Source organism: Ranitomeya imitator, chromosome 1 (genome assembly GCF_032444005.1).
Source record: "Ranitomeya imitator isolate aRanImi1 chromosome 1, aRanImi1.pri, whole genome shotgun sequence".
Taxonomy (NCBI): Eukaryota; Metazoa; Chordata; class Amphibia; order Anura; family Dendrobatidae; genus Ranitomeya; species Ranitomeya imitator.
In genome coordinates, this window is record NC_091282.1 from 181,044,400 (window position 1) to 181,069,196 (window position 24,797).

The window sequence follows — 24,797 nt, forward strand, 5'->3', positions numbered from 1 at the left end:
CTAAGCCTAGGGATCCTAAGCCTAGGGTTCCTAACCCTAAGCCTAGGGATCCTAACCCTAGGGATCCTAACCCTAGGGATCCTAACCCTAACCCTAGGGATCCTAATCCTAACCCTAGGGATCCTAACCCTAGGAATCCTAACCCTAACCCTAGGGATCCTAACCCTAGGGATCCTAACCCTAGGGATCCTAATCTTAACCCTAGGGATCTTAACCCTAGGGATCCTAACCCTAGGGATCCTAACCCTAACCCTAGGGATCCTAACCCTAGGGATCCTAACCCTAGGGATCCTAATCCTAACCCTAGGGATCCTAACCCTAGGAATCCTAACCCTAACCCTAGGGATCCTAACCCTAGGGATCCTAACCCTAGGGATCCTAATCTTAACCCTAGGGATCCTAACCCTAGGGATCCTAACCCTAGGGATCCTAACCCTAACCCTAGGGATCCTAACCCTAGGGATCCTAACCCTAGGGATCCTAATCCTAACCCTAGGGTTCCTAACCCTAGGGATCCTAACCCTTAGGGTTAGGATCCTAACCGTTAGGGTTAGGATCCTAACCGTTAGGGTTAGGATCCTAACCGTTAGGGTTAGGATCCCTAGAGTTACTAGGGATCCTAGGGTTAGGGTTAGGATCCCTAGCGTTAGGGTTGGGGAGTGGCTTATCAGTGTGTATTCTTGTGTTTTTCTATTGAAATGCATGCGTTTAAAAACGCATGCAAACGCATGTGCTTAAAAACGCATGCGGTTTTTTTTTGCAGCAAAAAAACGCAGCTAGAAATTACTACAGGTTGCATTTCCGCAACAAAATGCAAGCATAGAAACGACGCATGCGGCGGCAAATTGACGCATGCGTTTTTAATGTTAAGTATAGAAAAAAAAGCATGCTTTTTTTGCGCTAAAGCGCAGCGGCAAAAAACACAAATGTGAAACCAGCCTTAAGCGATTTTCGTTCAGGTGTACATAAGATAATGCTTTGCCATCATATTCCACAGCACTTTCCAGACATTATCATTGCTGCCTCCATTGGGGCTCACAATCTAAATTCCCTATCAGTATATCTTTGGACTGGGAGGAAACCTACATAAACGGGGAGAACGTACAAACTCCTTGCAGATGTTGTCCAGGACAGCAGAACAGCAAAGCAACAGTGCTAACCACTGAGCCACCGTGCTGCCTTGATGAATATCACTTTCCGTTTCATACCTTCTTTTTCTAATAGGGTGAAGAAAAGAAGTCAGTCAGCTTTCCATCTCTATTAAGTCACGTCACGTCATCCTTCTTAAACCATCCTGTAATCTCTATGGCCGTCTTGTCTGATTTTGGTGCTCCTCCACTACTAGATGCCTTTTCTCCTCTCCAATCTTCAATGCCTTGTGATATGCACTTAGTCAATTTGCGGACAATTCAGGCAAAGGTATGCTTCTTCATGTCTCGTAAAAATCTACTGTTTTCCAAATAAAACATTTTAATGATTGAAGTTATCATTGCTCTTAATATATGTATAACTGTATTATGACAAATTGATGGCAGTGTTTTTACAACTCCGTGCAAATATTACAATCAACTTTTCCAAACCATTTTCAACAAAAGTTGCACCCATTCTACCTTTATTAATAACTTTGTAATATTTTGTTTGTTGCTCCTCTTCTGTCAGCAGTGGCTGAACATGCACAACACCTCTAAACTCTTTGCTATTGATCATATAAGCACTGCACTGAAATTGACCGGGATCACTGTAGCACACGATTAGCTTCTGATCCTTCAGCTCCCCTGTACTGTCAGTGTTGCAAAGGCAATGCCGCTGCCCTGAACTGTCACTCAAGCAGCATGTGACCAAACCAGTCTATCAGCCTCATCCAATTATAAAAAAGCACACATGGGAAAGATGTTTTTTTATTGGAGGGGAATGATCTGGTCACATGACCATCTTTCAGCAAAATATTTAGAATTGAGAGTCCTCAGTGGTTGATACCTTTTAATGGCTAACTGAAAAGATGGTAACAAATTGCAAGCTTTCTAGACTACTCAGGTCTCTTCATCAGGCATAGACTAATAGAAATTCTAAAGAATCACATATTTATGCACAACACAGCACAGGAAAATGCCATAGATAAGACAGGTGACGTGAAGAAGAATTACCATTATGTGAGTGATAAACCGTTATGTTTCATAAATATTGGGACAGTTAATAGATAAGGAGTGTGAATGTTTTATTGTCCTCTGATTGGAGTCTGGTTCTGTTATGATGACCCCCACATGGTCTGAGGAGCAAATTCCTTAGTTGATGTAAAAAGACATGAATCCATTCGACACATTTATTCCTGCACTGAGTGTCAAAGGTCATCATTAGCTTATATTCCCAGACTCTTCTGTCTCTGAGATTTGAAGTTACCTTTTTAATACAAGTAATTTCATGTCCATAATGCTATGATCAGGGAGACAGCAATGTATTGCCACAGGTAGATCCATTATTTTTTCTCTTATTGTGTGGCGATGAGAATTAATTCTTGTTCTAAGCTTTTGCCCTGTCTCCCCGACATACAGACCCCCAGTTGGACATTTAGTAAAAATAAGTACACCACATTAGCAGTGACGCAGCTGAAAGTACCTGGTATCTTGTTGTCCTGATGTGAATCGGGGATCTTTATCTTGTCTGTGGTCATTATAAATGGACGGGTTTTACATTTTTTCTGGTTGCAAGGAAAGGTTCCTGCAGCTGTTGGAGAGAACAGGGAGCTTCTGACAATGATGCTTCTTAGATTTGGAGGCTGCCTAAAACACAGTTGTGGGGGGTCTAGAAAAATGGATTGTAGCGGGCATCTTTTTGTAAAGGTTGTAATTTATGTGCAGCTCCCCTTAGCACCTCCAGATTTGGATTCTAGGTAACTACTAGAGGTTCTTTAGCTTTGTAATGTAGCAGGTGATTCCTTGATATTCTAGTTGCTCTTGTAGTTTGGTTTTGAATTGTTCTTGGATGGTAGCCCTGATTCAAAAAGGTCTGGTGTTCATCTTTATCCATTGGATTGGAACATATACGATTGTATCTGATGGCTTGGCTGTAGACAATAGAGTTTTTTATGTGTTTTGGATGGAAACTGTCCCATTTAAGGTATGTTGGATGGTCGATTGGCTTCTGATACAGGGATGTTTCTATTTCATTGTTCTGCAGCTTAATGATGGTGTCCAAAAAGTTAATTTCAGTGCAGGAGTAGTTGAGTGTTAAGTTGATGGTAGGATGAAATTGATTAAACTGTTCATGGAACGTCTTTAGCTGTGGCTCAGACTCCGTCCAGATGATTAAAATATCATCAATGTAGCGGTAGTAGGCCAGAGGCCTGATGGGACATAAAGACAAAAATTTACTTTCAAGCTTGGCCATGAAAAGATTTGCATACTGTGGGGCCATTTTACTTCCCATTGCTGTGCCAGTCGTCTGTAGATATATCTTGTTGTCAAATTCAAAATAATTGCGGGTGAGGATTAATTTTATAAGTTTCACCACAGAATCAGCATCAGTCCCTGTGTTTTCCAGGAAAAATTTGCACCAAACTGTTTTCATCAACCAAGGTATCATTTTAATCCGTATAACTGCGCCGACCTGACACTGTGTCTGTAGGTTACACAATCCTGCTGACAGTTTCCCTTTAAAGTGGTTGTACAAGTATAGAGGACAGGTGTAAAATTTGACTGTAACAAGTAGAGTTCTAACAATTTGTAATGTTCTCAACGTTGGGATTTTTCTCACCCCTGGTGCTCTTATGTGTTTTGCATACTCGCAATCAAATGTTGATTGTTTTTTCATTCCTCTCTCTAAATGGTCTTGGTATGTGATCACAAGTATGCAAATTGCAAATGAACGGTCATTTGTTGAGCTTCTATAATAGGGAAATCCTGTTCCTAACAGTGAGTACATTTCACATTGTTAAGATTCAATAGATTGCGATCCCTTGCATGTTTTGTACATGTCAAGGACAACACCTCTAATTCCTAGAACAGAAATTGATTGTAGACACTTTCAGGTCAGTTTTAAATTTTTTTGTCTGAAATCATTTTTATTATTGAGGTTTGGTGTATATGTACAGTACAGACCAAAAGACTGGACACGCCTCATTTGAAGATTTTTCTGTATTTTCATGAAAATTGTAAATTCACACTGAAGGCATCAAAACTATGAATTAACACATGTGGAATTATATATTTAAGAAAAAAGTGTGAAACAACTGAAAAAATTTTCTTATATTCTAGGTTATTCAAAGTAGACACCTTTTGCTTTGATGACTGCTTTGCACACTCTTGGCATTCTCTTGATGAGCTTCAAGTGGTAGTCACCGGAAATGGTTTTCACTTCACAGGTGTGCCCTGTCAGGTTTAATAAGCGGGATTTCTTGCCTTATAAATGGGGTTGGGACCATCAGTTGTGTTGTGCAGAAGTTTGGTGGATACACAGCTGATAGTCCTACTGAATAGACTGTTAGAATTTGTATTATGGCAAGAAAAAAAGCAACTAATTAAAGAAAAATGAGTGGCCATCATTACTTTAACCCCTATCTGACCTCGGACGGGATAGTATGTCCGAGGTCAGAACCCCTGCTTTGATGCAGGGCTCCGGCGGTGAGCCTGCATCAAAGCCGGGACATGTCAGCTGTTTTGAACAGCTGACATGTGCCCGTAATAGGCGCGGGCAGAATTGCGATCTGCCCGCACCTATTAACTAGTTAAATGCCGCTGTCAATCGCAGACAGCGGCATTTAACTACCGCTTCCGGCTGGGCGGCCGGAAATGACGTCATCGCCGACCCCCGTCACATGATTGGGGGTCGGCGATGCATCAGGATGGTGACCATAGAGGTCCTAGAGACCTCTATGGTTACTGATGACCGGTGGCTGTGAGCGCCACCCTGTGGTCGGCGCTCACAGCACACCTCCATTTCTGCTACATAGCAGCGATCAGCAGATCGCTGCTATGTAGCAGAGCCGATCGAGTTGTGCCTGCCTCTAGCCTCCCACGGAGGCTATTGAAGCATGGCAAAAGTTAAAAAAAAAAAAAAGTTAAAAAAAATGTGAAAAAAATAAAAAAAATATAAAAGTTTAAATCACCCCCCTTTCGCCCCAATCAAAATAAATCAATAAAAAAAAAAAATCTACACATATTTGGTATCGCCGCTCTCAGAATCGCCCGATCTATCAATTAAAAAAAAGCATTAACCTGATCGCTAAACGGCGTAGCGAGAAAAAAATTCGAAACGGCAGAATTACGTTTTTTAGGTCGCCGCGAAATTGCATTAAAATGCAATAACGGGCGATCAAAAGAACGTATCTGCACCAAAATGCTATCATTAGAAACGCCAGCTCGGCACACAAAAAATAAGCCCTCAACCGACCCCAGATCACGAAAAATGGAGACGCTACGAGTATCGGAAAATGGCGCAATTTTTTTTTTTTTTAGCAAAGTTTTGAATTTTTTTTGACCACTCAGATAAAAAATAACCTAGTCATGTTTGGTGTCTATGAACTCGTACTGACCTGGAGAATCATAATGGCAGGTCAGTTTTAGCATTTAGTGAACCTAGCAAAAAAGCCAAACAAAAAACAAGTGTGGGATTGCACTTTTTTTGCAATTTCACCGCACTTGGAATTTTTTTCCCATTTTCTAGTACACGACATGCTAAAACCAATGATGTCGTTCAAAAGTACAACTCGTCCCGCAAAAAATAAGCCCTCACATGGCCAAATTGACGGAAAAATAAAAAAGTTATGGCTCTGGGAAGGAGGGGAGTGAAAAACGAACACGGAAAAACGAAAAAATCCCAAGGTCATGAAGGGGATAAGAAATGAAGGTCAGTCCGAAAAATTGGGAAAACTTTGAAAGTGTCCCCGAGTGCAGTTGCAAAAACCATCAAGCACTACAAAGAAACTGGCTCACATGAGGACTGTATATACAAAGCAGGATATGATGCAACAAAATGAATGTAAATAGCAATGGACCTAAAACTTAACTTTAATTATCTCCAAAATTGAAACAAAGTGCCAAACTAAGACCACCTAAGTGAAAAAAAAACGAAAATGACACTACAAGACACAAAAGGGAAAGGTATAAAAGAAGGCTGATAACAATATTTATAGTACAATCCTGTATAGGGACCTGTTACAAATGTGTACTAAAAAATGGTCCTTTCTGGCTTGTTCAAAATAGATCTCATTTTTAATTTTTACAACTGAGAATGAACAAACTACAACGCTCAACCTGTTTTAACCAAAGCTGCCAAAGAAGATGAATGAGTCTGAAGAGCTTAATATTGTGCTAATTGCCTTATACCACACTGCACTTATTGGGCATTATTTATAAATAATAATTTGCCCCTGTCACTTATTTAGCTGTGGGCTACCAAGCACATACCGCCCCGTTATATTTCGATGCTCATAATTATATAAATATATTTAGTACACTATTGTATATCAGTGTAAGGTATTGCAGCATATATAGATAGAAGGCCCAAAATGATATATGACATATCAAGACTCGTACTATATTACGAGCTATAAGCCCATCTCTTGATCCATTGACTGTAAGGAAGCCTTGTATAGTAATGCATACATCTACGTTTTTTAAGGTTGCCTGCAAAAAACGTGACCACAATACAAATGTGTACTTGGGTATCATGGAGAGGATTAAATATCCCCTATTAGCTCCAGAACCTGTGTCACTTCCTGTTCATAGCATTAGTATGGTTAGATCTCACCCATTTCCTGAATTTCCTGCCCCCTGACGAAGCCGATGCGAAACGCGCGTTGGGGCCGCGGCGGTGACCTCTGTGTACCTGATCAATGGGTAAGAGCTGTTGAAACGGGATTAGTATGACAGATGCCGTTTGGTTGAGCGGTACCCCACTGTGGGATTAATGGAATTGGACTTGTAGTCTCCCGGTTTGAGCGGTACTCTGCACATTAAATATGCACTAGTAGCACTTTAGTATGAAGTATTATCAGTGATTCATAGGGGCTGCCGTTGCTTTGATTATGTCAGTGTCTCCCGTAGGTCCCTTGCTGTTTACAGTATATTTGTGACTAACTGTTTCTAAACCGTGTAATGTACTTTTTCTATGAATAAAAACGTGTATTTTTATATTTTCAAAATGGGACTTATACTCCGTGTTTTCTCTGGTTTTCTAATTGTGTCTCTGGAGTGTCCTTGATAGATATAACTGATCTTGTATATGGTTATTCCTTTAACACTATACTATTAGTATGTGTGAGAGATCAGGAACACTTTTGTCCATTGTGGGATGTCTTTATTCCATTTCCTGAAGAGGCTGTGCCATACTCCTTCAAATAACATGCTCCTTCAAATACAGGGAACGGGTGATGGGCCCCTATAGCGTCTCATGTACTCACATGAGGACTGCCCCAGGAAAGGAAGACAGTCACCCCGCTTCTGAGGATAAGTTTATCTGAGTCATCAGCCTCAGAAATCGCAGGTTAACAGCAGCTCAGATTAGAGACCAGGTCAGTGCCACACAGAGCTCTAGCAGCAGACACATCTCTACAACAACTGTTAAGAGGAGACTTTGGGAAGCAGGCCTTCATGGTAAAATAACTGTTAGGAAACCACTGCTAAAGACTGGCAACAAGCAGAAGAGACTTGTGTGAGCTAAAGAACACAAGGAATGGACATTAGACCAGTGGAAATCTGTGCTTTGGTCTGATGAGTCCAAATTTGAGATCTTTGGTTCCAACCACCGCGTCTTTGAGCAATGCAGAAAAGGTGAATGGATGGACTCTACATGCCTGATTTCCACCGTGAAGTATGGAGGAGGAGGTGTGGGGGTGCTTTGCTGGTGATACTGTTGGGGATTTATTCAAAATTGAAGGCATACTGAACCTGCATGGCTATCACAGCATCTTGCAGCGGCATGCTATTCCATCCGGTTTGCGTTTAGTTGGACCATCATTTATTTTCCAACAGGACAATGACCCCAAACACCTCCAGACTGTGTAAGGGCTATTTGACCAAGAAGGAGAGTGATGGTGTGCTACACCAGATGGCCTGGCCTCCACAGTCACCAGACCTGAACAAAATCGAGATGGTTTGGGGTGAGCTGGACCTCAGAGTGAAGTCAAAAGGGCCAACAAGTGGTAAGCATCTCTGGGAACTCCTTCAAGATTGTTGGAAGACCATTTCCGTGGACTTCCTCTTGAAGCTCATCAAGAGAATACCAAGAGTGTGCAAAAGTCATCAAAGCAAAAGGTGGCTACTTTGAAGAACCTAGAATATGACATATTTTCAGTTGTTTCACACTTTTTTGTTAAGTATATAATTCCACATGTGTTAATTCATAGTTTTGATGCCTTCAGTGTGAATTTACAATTTTCCTAGTCATGAACATGCAGAAAAATCTTTAAATGAGGTGTGTCCAAACTTTTGGTCTGCACTGTATGTGTATGTAATACACATAATATTTTTTTTTAACCATTTGGCTTTTGAAACCACTGCTTCTCTGTTGTGAATTCCGCTCTTGGGCTCCCTCTGGTGGTTGTAAGTGGCACTTTTGTGAGTTCTGCTCTTGGGCTCCCTCCGGTGGTTTTAAGTGGTATGGCTGCTCCTTGGATTTAGCAGTCTGCAGCTGCTTCCACTGATTGTCTTTCTGCTCGGCTATTTTTGCATGGCTCTTTCCTTCAGCCAGTGCCACTTGTCAATGGTTCCTGGTTGGATTCACATCTCTCTTGGATATCCCTGTTATCCTGACCAGTTCAGCAAAGTTAAGTCCTTGCTTGCTCTTTTCTGTCCACAGGTTGTGGACTTATTCGTTCTGTACTTTCTATGTTTTGTCCAGCTTGTCAGTATGGATTAATTCAGTGAAGCTGGACGCTCTGGGAAGCAGATTTACCCTCCACACCTTTAGTCAGGTGTGGAGATTTTTGTAAACTCTGTGTGGATTTTTTGTAGTTTTTATACTGACCGCACAGTATTCCATCCTGTCCTATCTATCTAGCTAGACTGGCCTCCTGTGCTACATCCTGGTTTCATTCTGTGTATGTATTTTCCCTCTCCACTCAGTCATTACTTGTGGGGGGCTATCTATCCTTTGGGGATTTTCTGAGGCAAGATAGTTTTCCTGTTTCTATTTTTAGGGGTAGTTAGTTCTCAGGCTGTGACGAGGTGCCTAGGGAGTGTTAGGAGCATCCCACGGCTACTTCTAGTGTTGTGTTGAGCTTAGGGACTGCAGTCAGTACAGGTACCACTTCCTTCAGAGCTCGTCCCATGTTGCTCCTAAACCACCAGATCATAACATTCTCTGACCACAGCAGGTTGCAGAATGAGTTCCTGTGAATCTGTCATGTGTCTGAATCCTTTAAAGGGAACCTGTCACACACCCCCGGCATTTTTAACTAAGAGAGCCACCTTGTGCAGCACTAATGCTGCATTATGTGAAGGTTGCTCTTTTATTTGGGGTCCCTTCCAACCCTGCAATATCACTTTTTATAATTTGCCCGCCATACCTTTAGTCTGTCCGGGGGGCAAGTCTTTTTCCCCCCGGACATAAACACCACCCAGCCATCACTCAGCCCCTCCATGCGTTGCCTCCTGTGCCTTCATTAACATTCCCGGCGCCTGCGCTGTAAGTTCCCATCATGTGATGTGAGTCGAAGGGCAGCGCAAATGCTCGCAAAAGGAACTTACAGCGCAGGCGTCGGGGACGTTAATGAAGGCAGAGGAGGCGGCGCAGGGAGGGGCTGAGTGATGGCTGGGAGGCGTTGGGTGTCCGGAGGGAATAGACGTGCCCCCCGGACAGACTAAAGGTATGGCGGGCAAATTATAGAAAGTAATATTGCAGCGTTGGAAGGGACCCCCAAAAAAAGAGCCACCTTCACAGAATGCAGCATTAATGCTGCACAAGGTGGCCTTTAGTTAAAAAATGCCAGGGGGGGTGACAGGTTCCCTTTAAATGCCGCTGTCAGCGTTTGACAGCGGCATTTAACTAGTTAATAGCGGCGGGTGGATCGCGATTCCACTCGCCGTTATTGCACGCACATGTCAGCTGTTCAAAACAACTGACATGTCGCGGCTTTTATGTGGGCTCGCCGCCAGAGCCCACATCAAAGCAGGGGATCTGACCTCGGACGTACTATCCCGTCTGAGGTCAGAAAGGGGTTAAAATTCTGGCCAATGTAATACATTATTTTTTCTACCTGTGTCTAACCTTGAGGTGTACTGCATTTGACCTCCTCTTGGCATTTACTGCTTCAATTGGAAGAACCCTATACATTTACTTCTGTTACGCAAGAGCATAAAGTCATGATGTCCTTATGTCTGTACAAGAATATCAAGCAAACTGGATTTACTAGATAGTTACATGTATAAACATGATTTCACAGACTTCTATCATAAACAAGTATACTGTATATTCTAGATCCTTGAAGGAATAGTTACTTCCTTTTGACTGAAAAAATAGATATAGACTCTGAATTGGCCCTCTTAGGCTAGATTTAGACGTTGTAGATTTGCTGGAGAAATTTCTGCAACTGAAATTCTGTTCAGATCTGCTGAGTGTAGCTGTTTCTGCAGCGCACACTTTTATTTCTGCACATCCTATTCAAATTAATGAAACGGTCATTGAAACAGCCATATTTGCAGATGTAACTCAGAAAACCGATTTACTTACAGGATGATAAAACAGGAGAAATAGGAGTTTGAGGCTAAAATACAAGCAACATATTGTTTTGAAAGTAAAAAAAAAAAAAAACAATTAAGGAACATCTACAAAGACAGACACTAGTGCTTCTGGCACCCAAGAGAAGGCATAGATAAGGTGCATACAAATAAGTACAAAAAATTATAGTGTGAACATGTACCATAGTAAGCTGCATAACAATTTACTTAAGGTACCGTCACACTGAACGATATCGTTAACGATATCGTTGCTTTTTGTGACGTAGCAACGATATCGTTAACGAAAGGCCCCTGCTGGGAGATCGTTGGTCGCTGGGGAAAGTCCAGCACTTTATTTTGTCGCTGGATCTCCCGCTGACATCGCTGAATCGGCGTGTGTGAAGCCGATCCAGCGATGTCTTCACTGGTAACCAGGGTAAATATCGAGTTAATAAGCGCAGGGCCGCGCTCAGTAACCCGATGTTTACCCTGGTTACCAGTGTAAATGTAAAAAAACAAACACTACATACTTACATTCCCGGTGTCTGGTCATGTCCCCCGCCGTCAGCTTCCCGCACTGACTGGTGAGCACCGGCCGGCCGTAAAGCACGCTGTGCAGCGGTGACATCACCGCTGTACTTTACGGTCGGCGCTCAGTCAGTGCGGGAAGCTGAAGGCGAGGGACATGACCAGACACCGGGAATGTAAGTATGTAGTGTAGCGGCCCTGCGCTTAGTAACCCGATGTTTACCCTGGTTACCCGGGGACTTCGGCATCGTTGGTCGCTGGAGAGCTGTCTGTGTGACAGCTCTCCAGCGACCAAACAGCGACGCTGCAGCGATCGACATCGTTGTCGGTATCGCTGCAGCGTCGCTTAGTGTGACGGTACCTTTAGAAGTAAGAAACTTTCAGGTGTGAATGTGCACCAATTGGGTATATTTGAACAACCAAATTTAAATGCACATATAATGCCCCAGTATATAAATGCATGGTAAAAAGGAGGAATAATGAGCTTCAACATAAAAAAGAAAAAATGGTCAGAACAATAAAAAAGCCATTAAGTTTCCTAGAAATACTGCATGTCAAACACGAGCTGGATGCAGCAGACCCCTTTGATATAGGTGGATCAGCAGATGTGCAAAATACTGATGAAGCAACCACTCACAACCTACCAGTTCATAGAGGTGGTGGTTGCCTAGTATTAGAAATGCACATGGATAGCTTGTATAGGGGCCGCTGGTCACACATGTAGTGTAGTGTCTGGGATAGAGCCTATTAGTGATGCCCTTATTATTCGATTATTTGTGGTGCCCAGTACTATATAAGTGCACCCCATAGGGACAGGCATCCTAATTGACAAGTCCAACATTGATGGGCCTGTCTCTGTCCTTTTGATTTGACTGTAAATTGCCTGCTAACACAGGCTCTGTCAAAAAGTTGTGTGCCATTTATAGTATCCTAAATACAGTGAATGAAGTGACCAATGAGGAATATCAACAAAATGATGGTTGAATCTCGCCCATGATTGGTGACCTAGTCTACTTTTCAATTACAGAACCCCACAGCATCCAAAATGTCTACTTCATGGCAACCGTTAGGCCATAAGTAAAACATTTTATATATCTAGATGGGTAGTGGACAACCACTATATAGGAAGTCAAGAGTCAGGTAGTTCTTTCTGTTGAGTTACATGAGGGGTGCGTGGTATTCATATCCTTAGTTTTCAAACTACCGTCTATACTCGAGTATAAGCCAAGATTTTCAGGCCATTTTTTTGGGCTGAAAGTCCCCCTCTCGGCTTATACTCGAGTCATACCCAGGGGTCGGGAGGGGGAGCGGGGGCTGTCTTATTATACTCACCTGCTCCTGTTGCGGTCCCTGCAGGTCCCTGGCTCACCGACGCCCCAGCTTCTTCCTGTACTGAGCGGTCACATGGTACCGCTCATTACAGTAATGAATATGCAGTTCCACCTCCCATAGAGGTGAGTATGTGATTTTTTTTTTTTTTTTTTTATCGCAGCAACAGTAAATGGGGCAAGTGTCTGTATTGAGCATCTATGGGGCCATAACATTTGTGCAGCATTATATGGGGCAAGTGTCTGTATGGGGCCATAATCAACGTTTGTGCAGCACTATCTGGGGCAAGTGTCTGTATGGGGCCATAATCAACGTTTGTGCAGCACTATCTGGGCCAAGTGTCTGTATGGAGCATCTTATGGGCCGTAATCAACGTTGGTGTACTACCATATGGGGCAAGTGTCTGTATGGAGCATCTTATGGGGCCATAATCAAGGTTTGTGCAGCACTATATGGGGCAAATATCTTTATGGGGCATCTTATAGGGCCATAATCAACATTTGTGCAGAATTATATCGGGCAAATGTGTCTATGGAGCATCTTATGGGGCCATTATTAACCTTTATGCAGGATTATATGGGGCATATTTTAATATGGAGCATCTTATGGGGCCATCAAACTTTATGGAGCATTATATGGGGCTCCTGATTCAATATGGATATTCAAAAACACTTAACCTACTGATGTCTCAATTAATTTTACTTTTATTGGTATCTATTTTTAGTTTTGACATTTACCGATAGCTGCTGCATTTTCCACCCTAGGCTTATACTTGAGGCATTAAGTTTCCCCAGTTTTTTGTGTCAAAATTAGGGGGTCGGCTTATACTCGAGTATATACGGTAAATATTTAGACCTCTGGTTTCCTGACTTTAATGTCTTTTATTTTATCCTTGTTCAAACTTATCACTTCATTTTATATGTTCCCCTAGAGTATTTTGATCTTATGAATATAGAGCTCCTTCATTACGCAGTCATTTATTGTTGTTTGTTTGCTTTAGGTGGGACCTTCAGATGAGGCAGCTCTCATTCTTCACAGGAAAGGATTTGACTGCAAGTTTGCAAATAAAGACCTTGGGCTATACTGTTCTACATCTCAGGGAAAGGTATGGTAATAGCTAAATGAGAATGAGCATTTTATCTTTATATCACGTAAAATGTATTGGGTGTATTGTTGGCATGTGAGTACTCCAGCTGTTGTAGAACTTTGACTGATGCCCTTTCAGTTATGGCTGCGCACTGTATTTACAGTATGGTAGATACAAATGAGCTAAAAATCTGCCACCTACCCAAATCTTGAGATGGTTCTGAGCTTCTGCTTTTAAGTTTGTCATCTGACAGACTTATTTATGGTGTTTCCTCCCTGGGGTACTGCACAGAACATTTTTAGATGCAGATGGGTCTAGAATGAACATTTTGTTACAATCTGGAATAGCATATATAAATAACTGATTTAAAATATGTAGAAACACCTAAAGATATTTCCGCACACATGAATAAATTTAAATCTGTTGGTAGGAATGTATAGGTAATACAGATGCCTACCGGATATTTTATTTTTGCACGGTGTATGAGCCTTTATAGTGCCAAAACACTACTGACAGTCAAGTGTAAATATTATGTATTTGTTACGTAATTCATACTTTGATGTGATGTAAAAAAAATTACATTCCAGCCGCAAGTGTGAATGTTAGGACCCAACTGTGTAGGCCAATCTCTATTCAGGTATATTAAAAATGCCATGTATAACAGATTATTCATCTATTCAATAAATATATTTTAGAGTTTTCTTTTTCTTTATTTTTGAATGTTGGGATAAAATAATTCATTCACAAGTGGAACATTCAGACTCCTAATAACAGCGTGTCACATGTGTAAGACCATAATGAGCAGAGTTGGCTCGTTTGATTTCCAGATATAAATCATATATTGTGGCATCCCTTTCTCAGGACCATCTTTATTAGGCAAAGCAAAGAACTTGCTAGAAAAGATAGAACTCTCTTGTTATCTTGTTAACCCCTTCATGACCCAGCCTATTTTGACCTTAAAGACCTGGCCGTTTTTTGTAATTCTGACCAGTGTCCCTTTATGAGGTAATAACTCAGGAACGCTTCAACGAATCTTAGCGGTTCTGAGATTGTTTTTTCGTGACATATTGGGCTTCATGCTAGTGGTAAATTTAGGTCGATAATTTTTGCGTTTATTTGTGAAAAAAATGGAAATTTGGCTAAAATTTTGAAAATTTTGCAATTTTCAAATTTTTAATTTTTATTCTGTTAAACGAGAGAGTTATGTGACACAAAATAGTTAATAAATAACATTACCCACATGTCTACTTTACATCAGCACAATTTTGGAACCAAAATTCTTTTTTGCTAGGAAGTTATAAGGGATAAAATTTGACCAGCGATTTCTCATTTTTACAGCAAAATTTACAAAACCATTTTTTTTAGGGACCACCTCACATTTGAAGTCAGTTTGAGGGGTCTATATGGCTGAAAATACCCAAAATTTACACCATTCTAAAAACTGCACCCCTCAAGGTACTCAAAACCACATTCAAGAAGTTTATTAACCCTTCAGGTGCTTCACAGCAGCAGAAGCAACATGGAAGGAAAAAATGAACATTTAACTTTTTAGTCACAAAAATTATGTTTAGCAACAATTTTTTTATTTTCCCAAGGGTAAAAAGAGAAACTGGACACCAAAAGTTATTGTAAAATTTGTCCTGAGTACACCAATACCCCATATGTGGAGGGGAACCACTGTTTGGGCGCACGACAGGGCTCGGAAGGGAAGGAGTGCCATTTGACTTTTTCAATAAAAAATTGGCTCCAATCTTTAGCGGACACCATGTCGCGTTTGGAGAGCCCCTGTGTGCCTAAACATTGGAGCTCCCCCACAAGTGACCCCATTTTGGAAACTAGACCCCCCAAGGAGCCTATCTAGATGCATAGTGAGCACGTTGAACCCCCAGGTGCTTCACAAATTGATCCGTAAAAATGAAAAAGTACTTTTTTTCACAAAAAATTTCTTTTAGCCTCAATTTTTTCATTTTCACATGGGTAACAGGATAAAATGGATCGTTAAATGTGTTGGGCAATTTCTCCTGAGTACACCGATACCTCATATGTGGTCACAAACCACTGTTTGTGCACACGGCAAGGCTCGGAAGGGAAGGAGCGCCATTTGACTTTTGAATGAAAAATTAGCTCCAATCATTAGCGGACACCATGTCGCGTTTGGAGAGCCCCTGTGTGCCTAAACATTGGAGCTTCCCCACATGTGACCCCATTTTGGAAACTAGACCGCCCAAGGAACTTATCTAGATGCATAGTGAGCACTTTGAACCCCCAGGTGCTTCACAAATTGATCCGTAAAAATGAAAAAGTACTTTTTTTTCACAAAAAATTTCTTTTAGCCTCAATTTGTTCATTTCCACATGGGCAACAGGATAAAATGGATCCTAAAATGTAGTGGGCAATTTCTCCTGAGTACACTGATACCTCACATGTGGGGGTAAACCACTGTTTGGGCACATGGCAGGGCTCAGAAGGGAAGGAGCGCCATTTGACTTTTTGAATGAAAAATTAGCTCCAATCGTTTGCTGACACCATGTCGCGTTTGGAGAGCCCCTGTGTGCCTAAACATTGAAGCTTCCCCACATGTGACCCCATTTTGGAAACTAGACCTCCCAAGGAACTAATCTAGATGTGTGGTGACCCCTTTAAACCCTCAAGTGCTTCACAGAAGTTTATAACGCAGAGCCGTGAAAATAAAAAATCATTTTTCTTTCCTCAAAAATTATTTTTTAGCCCACAATTTTTTATTTTCACAAGAGTAACAGGAGAAATTGGACCCAAAAAGTTGTTGTCCAGTTTGTCCTGAGTACGCTGATACCCCATATGTGGGGGGGAACCACTGTTTGGGCACACGTCGGGGCTTGGAAGAGAAGTAGTGACTTTTGAAATGCAGACTTTGATGGAATGGTTTGCGGGCGTCACGTTGCGTTTCCAGAGCCCCTGATGTGCCTAAACAGTAGAAACCCCCCACAAGTGACCCCTCTTTGGAAACTAGACCCCCCAGGGAACTTATCTAGTTATGTGATGAGCACTTGGGGGTTCAAAGTGCTTCACAGAAGTTTACAACGCAGAGCCGTGAAAATAAAAAATCATTTTTCTTTCCTCAAAAATTATGTTTTAGCAAGCAATTTTTTATTTTCACAAGGGTAACAGGAGAAATTGGACCCCAATAATTGTTGCCCAGTTTGTCCTGAGTATGCTGGTACCCCATATGTTGGGGTAAACCACTGTTTGGGCTCGGAAGGGAGGGAGCACCATTTGACTTTTTGAATGCAAGATTGACTGGAATCAATGGTGGCGCCATGTTGCGTTTGGAGACCCCTGATGTGCCTAAACAGTGGAAACCCCTCAATTCTAACTCCAACACTAACCCCAACACACTCCTAACCCTAATCCCAACTCTAGCCATAACCCTAATCACAACCCTAACCCCAACACACCCCTAACCCCAACACACCCCTAACCCTAATCCCAACCCTAACCCCAACACACCCCTGACCATAACCCTAACCACAGCCTAATCTTAACCCTATTTCCAACCCTAGCCCTAATTCCAACCCTAACCCTAAGGCTATGTGCCCACGTTGCGGATTCGTGTGAAATTTTTCCGCACCATTTTTGAAAAATCCGCAGGTAAAAGGCACTGCATTTTACCTGCGGATTTACCGGGGATTTCCAGTGTTTTTTGTGCGGATTTCACCTGTGGATTCCTGTTGAGGAACAGGTGTAAAACGCTGCGGAATCCGCACAAAGAATTGACATGCTGCGGAAAATACAACGCAGCGTTTCCGCGTGGTATTTTCCGCACCATGGGCACAGCGGATTTGGTTTTCCATAGGTTTGCATGGTACTGTAAAGCTGATGGAAAACTGCTACGAATCCGCAGTGGCCAATCCGCTGCGGATCCGCAGCCAAATCTGCTGCAGATCCGCAGCCAAATCCGCACCGTGTGCACAAAGCCTAATTCTAACCCTAACCCTAGTTCTAGCCGTAACCCAAACCCTAGCCCTAAGGCCAGGTTCACATTGCGCTAGCAGCAGCCCGTTCAGCACATACGCTAATGGGCTGCTGCTAGCGCAAGTGCCGACGTTTGCATCGCGCTAGTGCAGATAGAGCATCTGCCAGCTCTATCTGCGCTAGCAGTGACGGACCCGGAAACGCTGCAGCCCATGTCTCCGGGTCCGTCACTCAATGACGGCACATCCCTAGCGTACGCCCATTGTGGGCGTGCGCTAGTGATGCGTCCGACATTGCTGTTAATGGCGGCCATAACGGACTACGTTACACCGCGTTTATGCCGTGGTGTAACGTAGTCAGTCTAACGGACTGCTTAGACGCAGTGTGAACTAACCCTAACCCTAACGGGCAAAGAAAAAAAAAATCTTTATTTTATTTTTGTCCCTACCTATGGAGGTGATAAAGGGGGGGTTTATTATTTTTTTAGTTTGATCGCTGTGATAGAACCTATTACAGCGATCAAAATGTAATTGTAACGAATCTGCCGGCCGGCAGATTCCTCGGGCGCACTGCGCATGCGCCCGCCATTTTCCAAGATGGCAGCACCCATGCAGCAGCCGGATGGACACCGGGAGGCACTCGGGAGGTCGGTAAGTATGATGGGGGGCATCAGACAGTGGGGGGGGGGTGGAGCGGACAGGAGGACGGAGGGGAGCGGAGGACAGGAAATGACAGGACAGAGGACGGAGGGGAGGTGATCGGTGGCGGTGGGGGGGGGGGCACATCGCGATCTCCAGCCATGGCTGATGCTATTGCAGCATTGTGAATGGCTGGATTGTATTATTTCACCAATTTTTATTGGTGAAATATTACTATCGCTCTGATTGAAAGTAAAAGTGAAACATCACTTTCAACAGCCAATCAGAGCGATCGTAGCCACGGGGGGGGGGGGGGGTGTGGGGGGGAGGCCTGGGCTAAAGTACAACTCCTCCTGTCCCTGCAGGCCGGGTGAAATTACAGTTAACCCTTTCACCCGGCCTGCAGGAGCCCAATCCGGCCATGACGGATATGCTGCGTCACAGGTCGGAATGGCACAGGTTTTCATGACGCATACGCTGCGTCAAAGGTCGGGAAGGGGTTAATATGCAATTATAAAATGTGTGGGAGACCACTAGTTTCTCCAGTGTGGACAACTAATTTCCAGGACAATTTATCTCCTGAGCCAATTGTATCAGCTGGTTCCTTATCTGGTTACTGATTAGGAAAAATAAAATGGTATTCACCACATAAAAATATCTAAGCTATTAGAGTAGTCAAGGTGTTAAGATTCCCCTTGCCTTGTAACGTCAGCTGATCCCACCGGTTTGGTCTGAGCTGTCAGCCATTTAATTTGTATGAAGGACCGATCTCTGAGAATTGCATCATTGGCCACTGAACATCTTGGCTTTTTCTGGTGAGTATAAGTTGTCTTGGAGATTGGACATCCCTCAATGAAAATTTCTAATATTAGAATAGATTAAATGCTACACTGCTAATCCTGCAAATCACCCAACCCATCGGAGAAAAAAAGAAAGTGAATTCTGTATTGTATATGTAATGCACTAGTTGAGAAATAATTTCTGTTTATTTAATTTTTCATTTACAGATGCAAGTTCATGGACTTTTTGATGGATTTAAAGTTGAAAGTCTAAAATCATCCACATTATCCTTAATGCACTCCCTTTCAGGCGCTCAGAACTTAAGTACAATCAACATGAGCCCCATGGACATTAGCACATATCGTATAAAACTGAGGTGAACGTTGCTACACGAGACAACTAAAGCTCCTGTGTTTTACATGCAATAAAGAAGCACATTGTTGTACCAACTTCTGGACACTGAGGATTTGCGTCCAGCATTCTCCATTGCTGACACCTCCAATGGAAGCCATGCTCCTTCATCTTCCATAAAGTAGAATTTGAGTAAAGCATAATTTCTGTATTCTCAGGTTTAATGGATCAATAATTTGTTTTCTTGTCTAATTTGTGAATCCACTACTGCAACTGAAGAAAAATGCTTTACAAAATGTGTTCCTCATGAAGCTCTTGATTTGCAGCTGGTGCCAAATACTTATGACAATTGACAAGCTGAGGAGCCTATGTAAGATGAAAGGTGGGGATGATCTGGAACGTATAGCGACAACGATTGTCCCTATTCATTGCCGACAGTTGCAGCTCATTTTTGCTTTTCTTTATCATTATACCTTCAAGTAGGACTCAAACTTCCTCTTTTATATATAAATAGCTAAACTTCTCTAAATGAAAGGAAAACTGATCATTAAAGTATGTTTCAATATGATATGTAATATAAGGGGAAATTTACATTCTATAGTAGAAAGGTAAATGTTAAAAAAAATTGGTTTTGATTTCTTTTTCTGCATTTGTTATAACTGCTGCTATGTAGTTTGTAGACATTTGGTCAGTGACCAAAGCTGGCCATGGGATTAAGATTACGGTTTACTGGATGCTATTTTGTCCCCTGACCCCTTAACATGCACATTTATATTTTAGCAAAGCACACATTATTATATTTCAGTTTTCACAGTTGCTTAAGAAGCTATCAAACACTTGGTACCATTTATCTCCCGAGGGTGCAGAGGATTGGGCACGTAAAGTTGAATCAGGCAAGCATTGTACAACATCGAATTGAAATTCGTGTGGTCTGCTAAAAAAAATCTTAAGTCTATGGCCATCTTAAAGAGAACTATCACACTGTGGACAATCTGTTTTATGGCAGGAAATGCATAGAAATATTTAAAGCTGTCACATTCGGGTTGGGAGACACGCCAGTCCGTACATTGTGGTCTGATTTATAAGGACGTTTGACTGCACCCTAACTTGTAATTTTTTAACTTAAAGTGGATCTGCAAAAATTGACTTGCGTACCTTGCAAAACTGCCTAAGCTTCCTTAGTTCTGCCGCTCTTTTAAGTTTTGTGTTGCAGCACTCCTGTGCAGAAATATTCATCTCTGTTGCTTCTTGAGCACAGTACAAAATCTGATTTGTAGATCAACTGAGCGAGTCTTCTGGGCATGCTTTTTCACTGCTCTTCCCCCAGATGCTGCAAATCAAAGCTTAGCAGCTGATCTAGCAGTCTCCCACATTGCCAAGCCGTGATTGGCTGCCTGTATCTGGGAGTAGTGAAAGCGTACGCATCCTTAGTAGTCATGAGCGAGTGTACTCGTTGCTCGGGTTTTCCAGAGCACGCTCAGGTGACCTCCGAGTATTTGACTGTTCGGAGTTTTAGTTTTCATTGCTGCAGCTGAATGATTTACAGCTACTAGCCCGGCTGAGTACATGTGGGGGTTGCCTGGTTGCTAGAGAATCCCCACATGTAATCAAGCAGGGTAGTAGCTGTAAATCATTCAGCTGCAGTGATGAAAACTTAATCTCCGAGCAGTCAGAAATACTCGGAGGACACCCGAACGTGCTCGGGAAAACCCGAGCAACGAGTGCACTCGCTCATCACTAATCCTTAGTAGACTAAAGAAACACCCAGTTGAACTACCAGCAAGTTACCGGTCCTCTCTGTATCCTTGTATCCTCTGGGCTTAAGTGTCCAGAAGATGGTCTCACTCAAGAAAGGTTATTCAGGATTAAAAGAAGATGGCTGTTTTCTTCCAAAATCAGGGCCAAGCTTATTCAGATTGTTGGTGATTTTGCAGCTTGGCCCTGTTCACTTCAAAGGGTCTCAGGTGCAATATTAATCACAAGCCATAAACAATTTTTTTTTGATAGTTTCCTTTAAATGTGCATAAAGGAAATCTTATCAATCATTGAGTGTGACCCCCGCCCAAAACTCAACATGACAGATTCACTTTAAAGCGAACCTGTCAGCTTTTACTAAGTAAACTACCTGCATTGTCAAGTTGGTGGTGTTACACTGATTAAAATAAGTGGAGTGAAGAAATTAGTCTTGTGATTCTTGTGTAATCGGTGTTAGAAGTTTTGAGTAAATGAGATGCTTACAGACCCGCCCCGAAGCACAAGCATGTTCCTGATCATAGAGAGACAGAGACAGACACTGCTTTGGTGCCGCCTGTGGGCAGGTCTCTTCTTGGTTTCTCTGGCCTAGAGCACCAAGTTAAGACTCTGCCTACAGTCCCGCATCAGAGCACGAGCATCTCATTAGCTGAAAACTGCTAACACTGATTACACAAGATCCACAAGACAGATTTCTTCACCCCTGATATTGTTTTAGTCAGTGTAACAATGCCAACATGACAGTGCCTGTAATTTACAAAGCAAAATTCTGCTGACAGGTTCACTTTAAAACAGTTAAGCTTATGTTGTTCATCATGGCTTAGACTAAACGGTCTAGAACTGCTGTACCTCGATGTGTCAAGAATCCTTACTATTGTTTTCAATTGAATACGTTCAATATTTTAATCATGTAATTTTACTGATGCATATGTTTAACATTCAGCTTACATAATAATTTCCCTTTACGTTTAGTTGAGTTGGTTAACTGATCAGAGATTTTTTTTTTCTATTGTCAGTTTTGCGTTATGTGCAATTATTCAGTTGCTTTTTAACATGGAAGTGATTAAGAGAGTCACAGAATCCAGATGTCTTCTTTCTAAATGAACATATTGAAGCGAAAATATGTGCCTTATATTTTTACACTTCTTAAACTTTTTATGGACTATTGCATTGTTTTTGTGGGGTTGGTTTCTATTTGAACTGTGTTCTGTACTTTTTGTTTGGCATAATCCACAGCCGCCAGCAAAGCTCTGAAGAGTCTTTTTGTAGACTGAATGTGTGCCTGCATTACCATGAACTCTGAAAGTACAAACACCTTCCTGATGCAGACAAATCTCACTTTTTTCCGAATTCACAACTACCAATTGTTAAGCCAAGAAACCTCCTTCTGCAAATCACTTGCTGACCTTATGAGATGTGTTCACGTGTCATCTAGGGCAGGTTAAAGGAATTCATGTTTTGTTCTTTTTCTGTTTTGAAACCAAAAATTTGTGGCGTGCGTTGCACAAAGCATGATGGTATGTTTAATTTCTTAGACCCAAGCAAATATATATTACGTTGTGTCGCACAATTGCGCTTGTTTTCTTCTTTTTTTTTTTTAGGTGGGTCATGCTGTAATTAATAGTATCTTATTTAATGGAGCACCAAGGAGTGTTTTGTAATTTTAAGGCTCTGTCCATATTATTGTATAGAGTCTACGGCATATCACTGATTCATGATGATTTTTTAATGGATCACATTAAATGTTGAGCTATTCCAGCCAATAAAAATGAGAAACCAAATTAGCCCATTATAAATCTTTTCGAGGTATGATTTGTTCGTTTTGCACGTCTGTTTTTTAAACCAAAGCATCTTTTTCATAGCATGCTTGTATATTTCATTTTATAACACTTTGCAAGCTTTAGTAAATGGGAAAATCCTAATGACCCGTCATATATATATATGCACATCATAGCAACTGTAGAGCAAAGTGATATGAAGTGCTGGATACTGATTCTGCTCTTCTGTCGCGGAGCAAAAATTACATCTCCCTTATTGTTTTGTAAATTGACCTGTTCATAAGCTTTATCTGCAATATTTGTGCTTAAGCTAACAGAGTACAAGTCTTGACTTTTGCACTTTTCTTAAATCTCAGATTGTCCCAAATTTGAAGTGTTAAATTTAGTCTGGCTTGGTAGGTTACTGAGTGATTTGGTGGATTAAGTTGGAGTGCCCTTTAATTTTTTTTTAATTTGCTGCTTTATCACTCATTTCTATTCTGTGCCAATAAATGCCTCAAACACCATTGAATGTTATTACTATGAGTTAATGTGCTGCGGGAAAATATTTCTCCTTGTACCAGTATTCCATCGGGTGTGCTGAAAACAAATACTTTCTTGACTTGTTTGCTCCAAGGTGTTTTATATTTTATTTTTTTGTCAAATCAAGATGAAACACATTCGGGTCTTATAGACTCCAGAGATGTCTGAATTGCTTTTCAAGTTGGATTTGCATTCAGCACAAAGTCCTCAAATATTAAATTTCCAGCCTCAGATTTGTGTAATAGTATACTTGTGGATATTTCGGTTAATTCATTTCTACGCTTTTAAAAAAAGTTGCTTCTTTATTGAACTCTGTTTTCTGTGTTACTCGAGCTTGATGTGAACCTGAGATAGAAGACTGACAGCTGTATTGTGGGATGCCCAATAATTATAGAAATTTCATCATATATAATGGATTATATAATAAATATTGACGCACCCACATAATTTAGTTTAATTCATGGGTCTCAAACTGCATTCCTCGAGGGCCGCAAACCATGCGTGTTTTCAAGATTTCCTTCGCATTGCACAAGGTGCTGTAATCATTGTGTGTAGGTGATTAAATTATCACCTGTGCAGTACAAGGAAATCGTGAAAATATGACCTGTTTGCGGCCTTTGAGGAATGCAGTTTGAGACCTCTGGCCAATTCATGGCAACATATGGTGGGGGTGATGCAATTTATCTTCAGTCTTGTAATTGTATAGAGAAAATACCAAGTATTAATGGGTTGATTGAAATTGGAGCGGTGCTCATCCCCATAGTGTATTAAAAACATAATTGAGCAAAATATCGAAATGTGATTTATCTTCTGTTTTGTTTTCTGTTTTTTAAATAAAAAATAATCCAGTTCTCTTCTGGCATATTCTCTCCCAAAAAGTATTAAGAATGTTTTCTTAGGAGAATCTACCAATAATTTGATCTCATGCTGAATTATTAGATTGTATAATTTCTGTCTTCATTTATTGAAATTGAATTAAAAACTTTTGATATTTTCTCTAATGATTTTTACATGTGAAATATTAAATTACCTTTTAATAATCTGTGTTTTTATTTATGTATACACAACGGTCAAAAAATGTTTCTAATAGCTCTTGCATTTAATCCTTTCACCAAAAAGCCTGTTTTCACCTTCCTGACCTGGCCAAATTTTTCAATTCTGACCAGTGTCACTTTCTGTGGTAAAAACTCAGGAAAGCTTCAACGGATCCTAGTGATTGAGATTTTCTCGTGACATATTGTACTTTGTGCTAGTGGTAAAATTTGTTCGATAAGACTTTTATTTGTGAAAATATTGGAAATTTGGCAAAAATTTGGAAATTTTTTTAAACTTAATTTTTATATTTTTAATAAGAGAGTAATGTCTGACAAAATAGTTAATTAAATAACTTCCCACATGTCTACTTTACATCACAATTTTCAAAACAGAA

The 24,797-nt window shown here is 41.3% G+C and overlaps 1 protein-coding gene across 1 annotated transcript in view; it reads left to right on the forward strand.

Moving 5' to 3' along the window:
* Positions 1–24,408, forward strand: part of MAN2A1 (mannosidase alpha class 2A member 1) — a 216,690-nt gene extending 192,282 nt beyond the window's left edge. The window contains exons 20-22 of the mRNA XM_069752627.1: positions 1,225–1,419; positions 13,510–13,614; positions 19,193–24,408. Coding sequence (XP_069608728.1) covers positions 1,225–1,419; positions 13,510–13,614; positions 19,193–19,345 — 453 coding nt within the window. The 3' untranslated portion in view covers positions 19,346–24,408. The remainder of the gene's footprint in view (positions 1–1,224; positions 1,420–13,509; positions 13,615–19,192) is intronic.
* Positions 24,409–24,797: the final 389 nt, after the last annotated feature.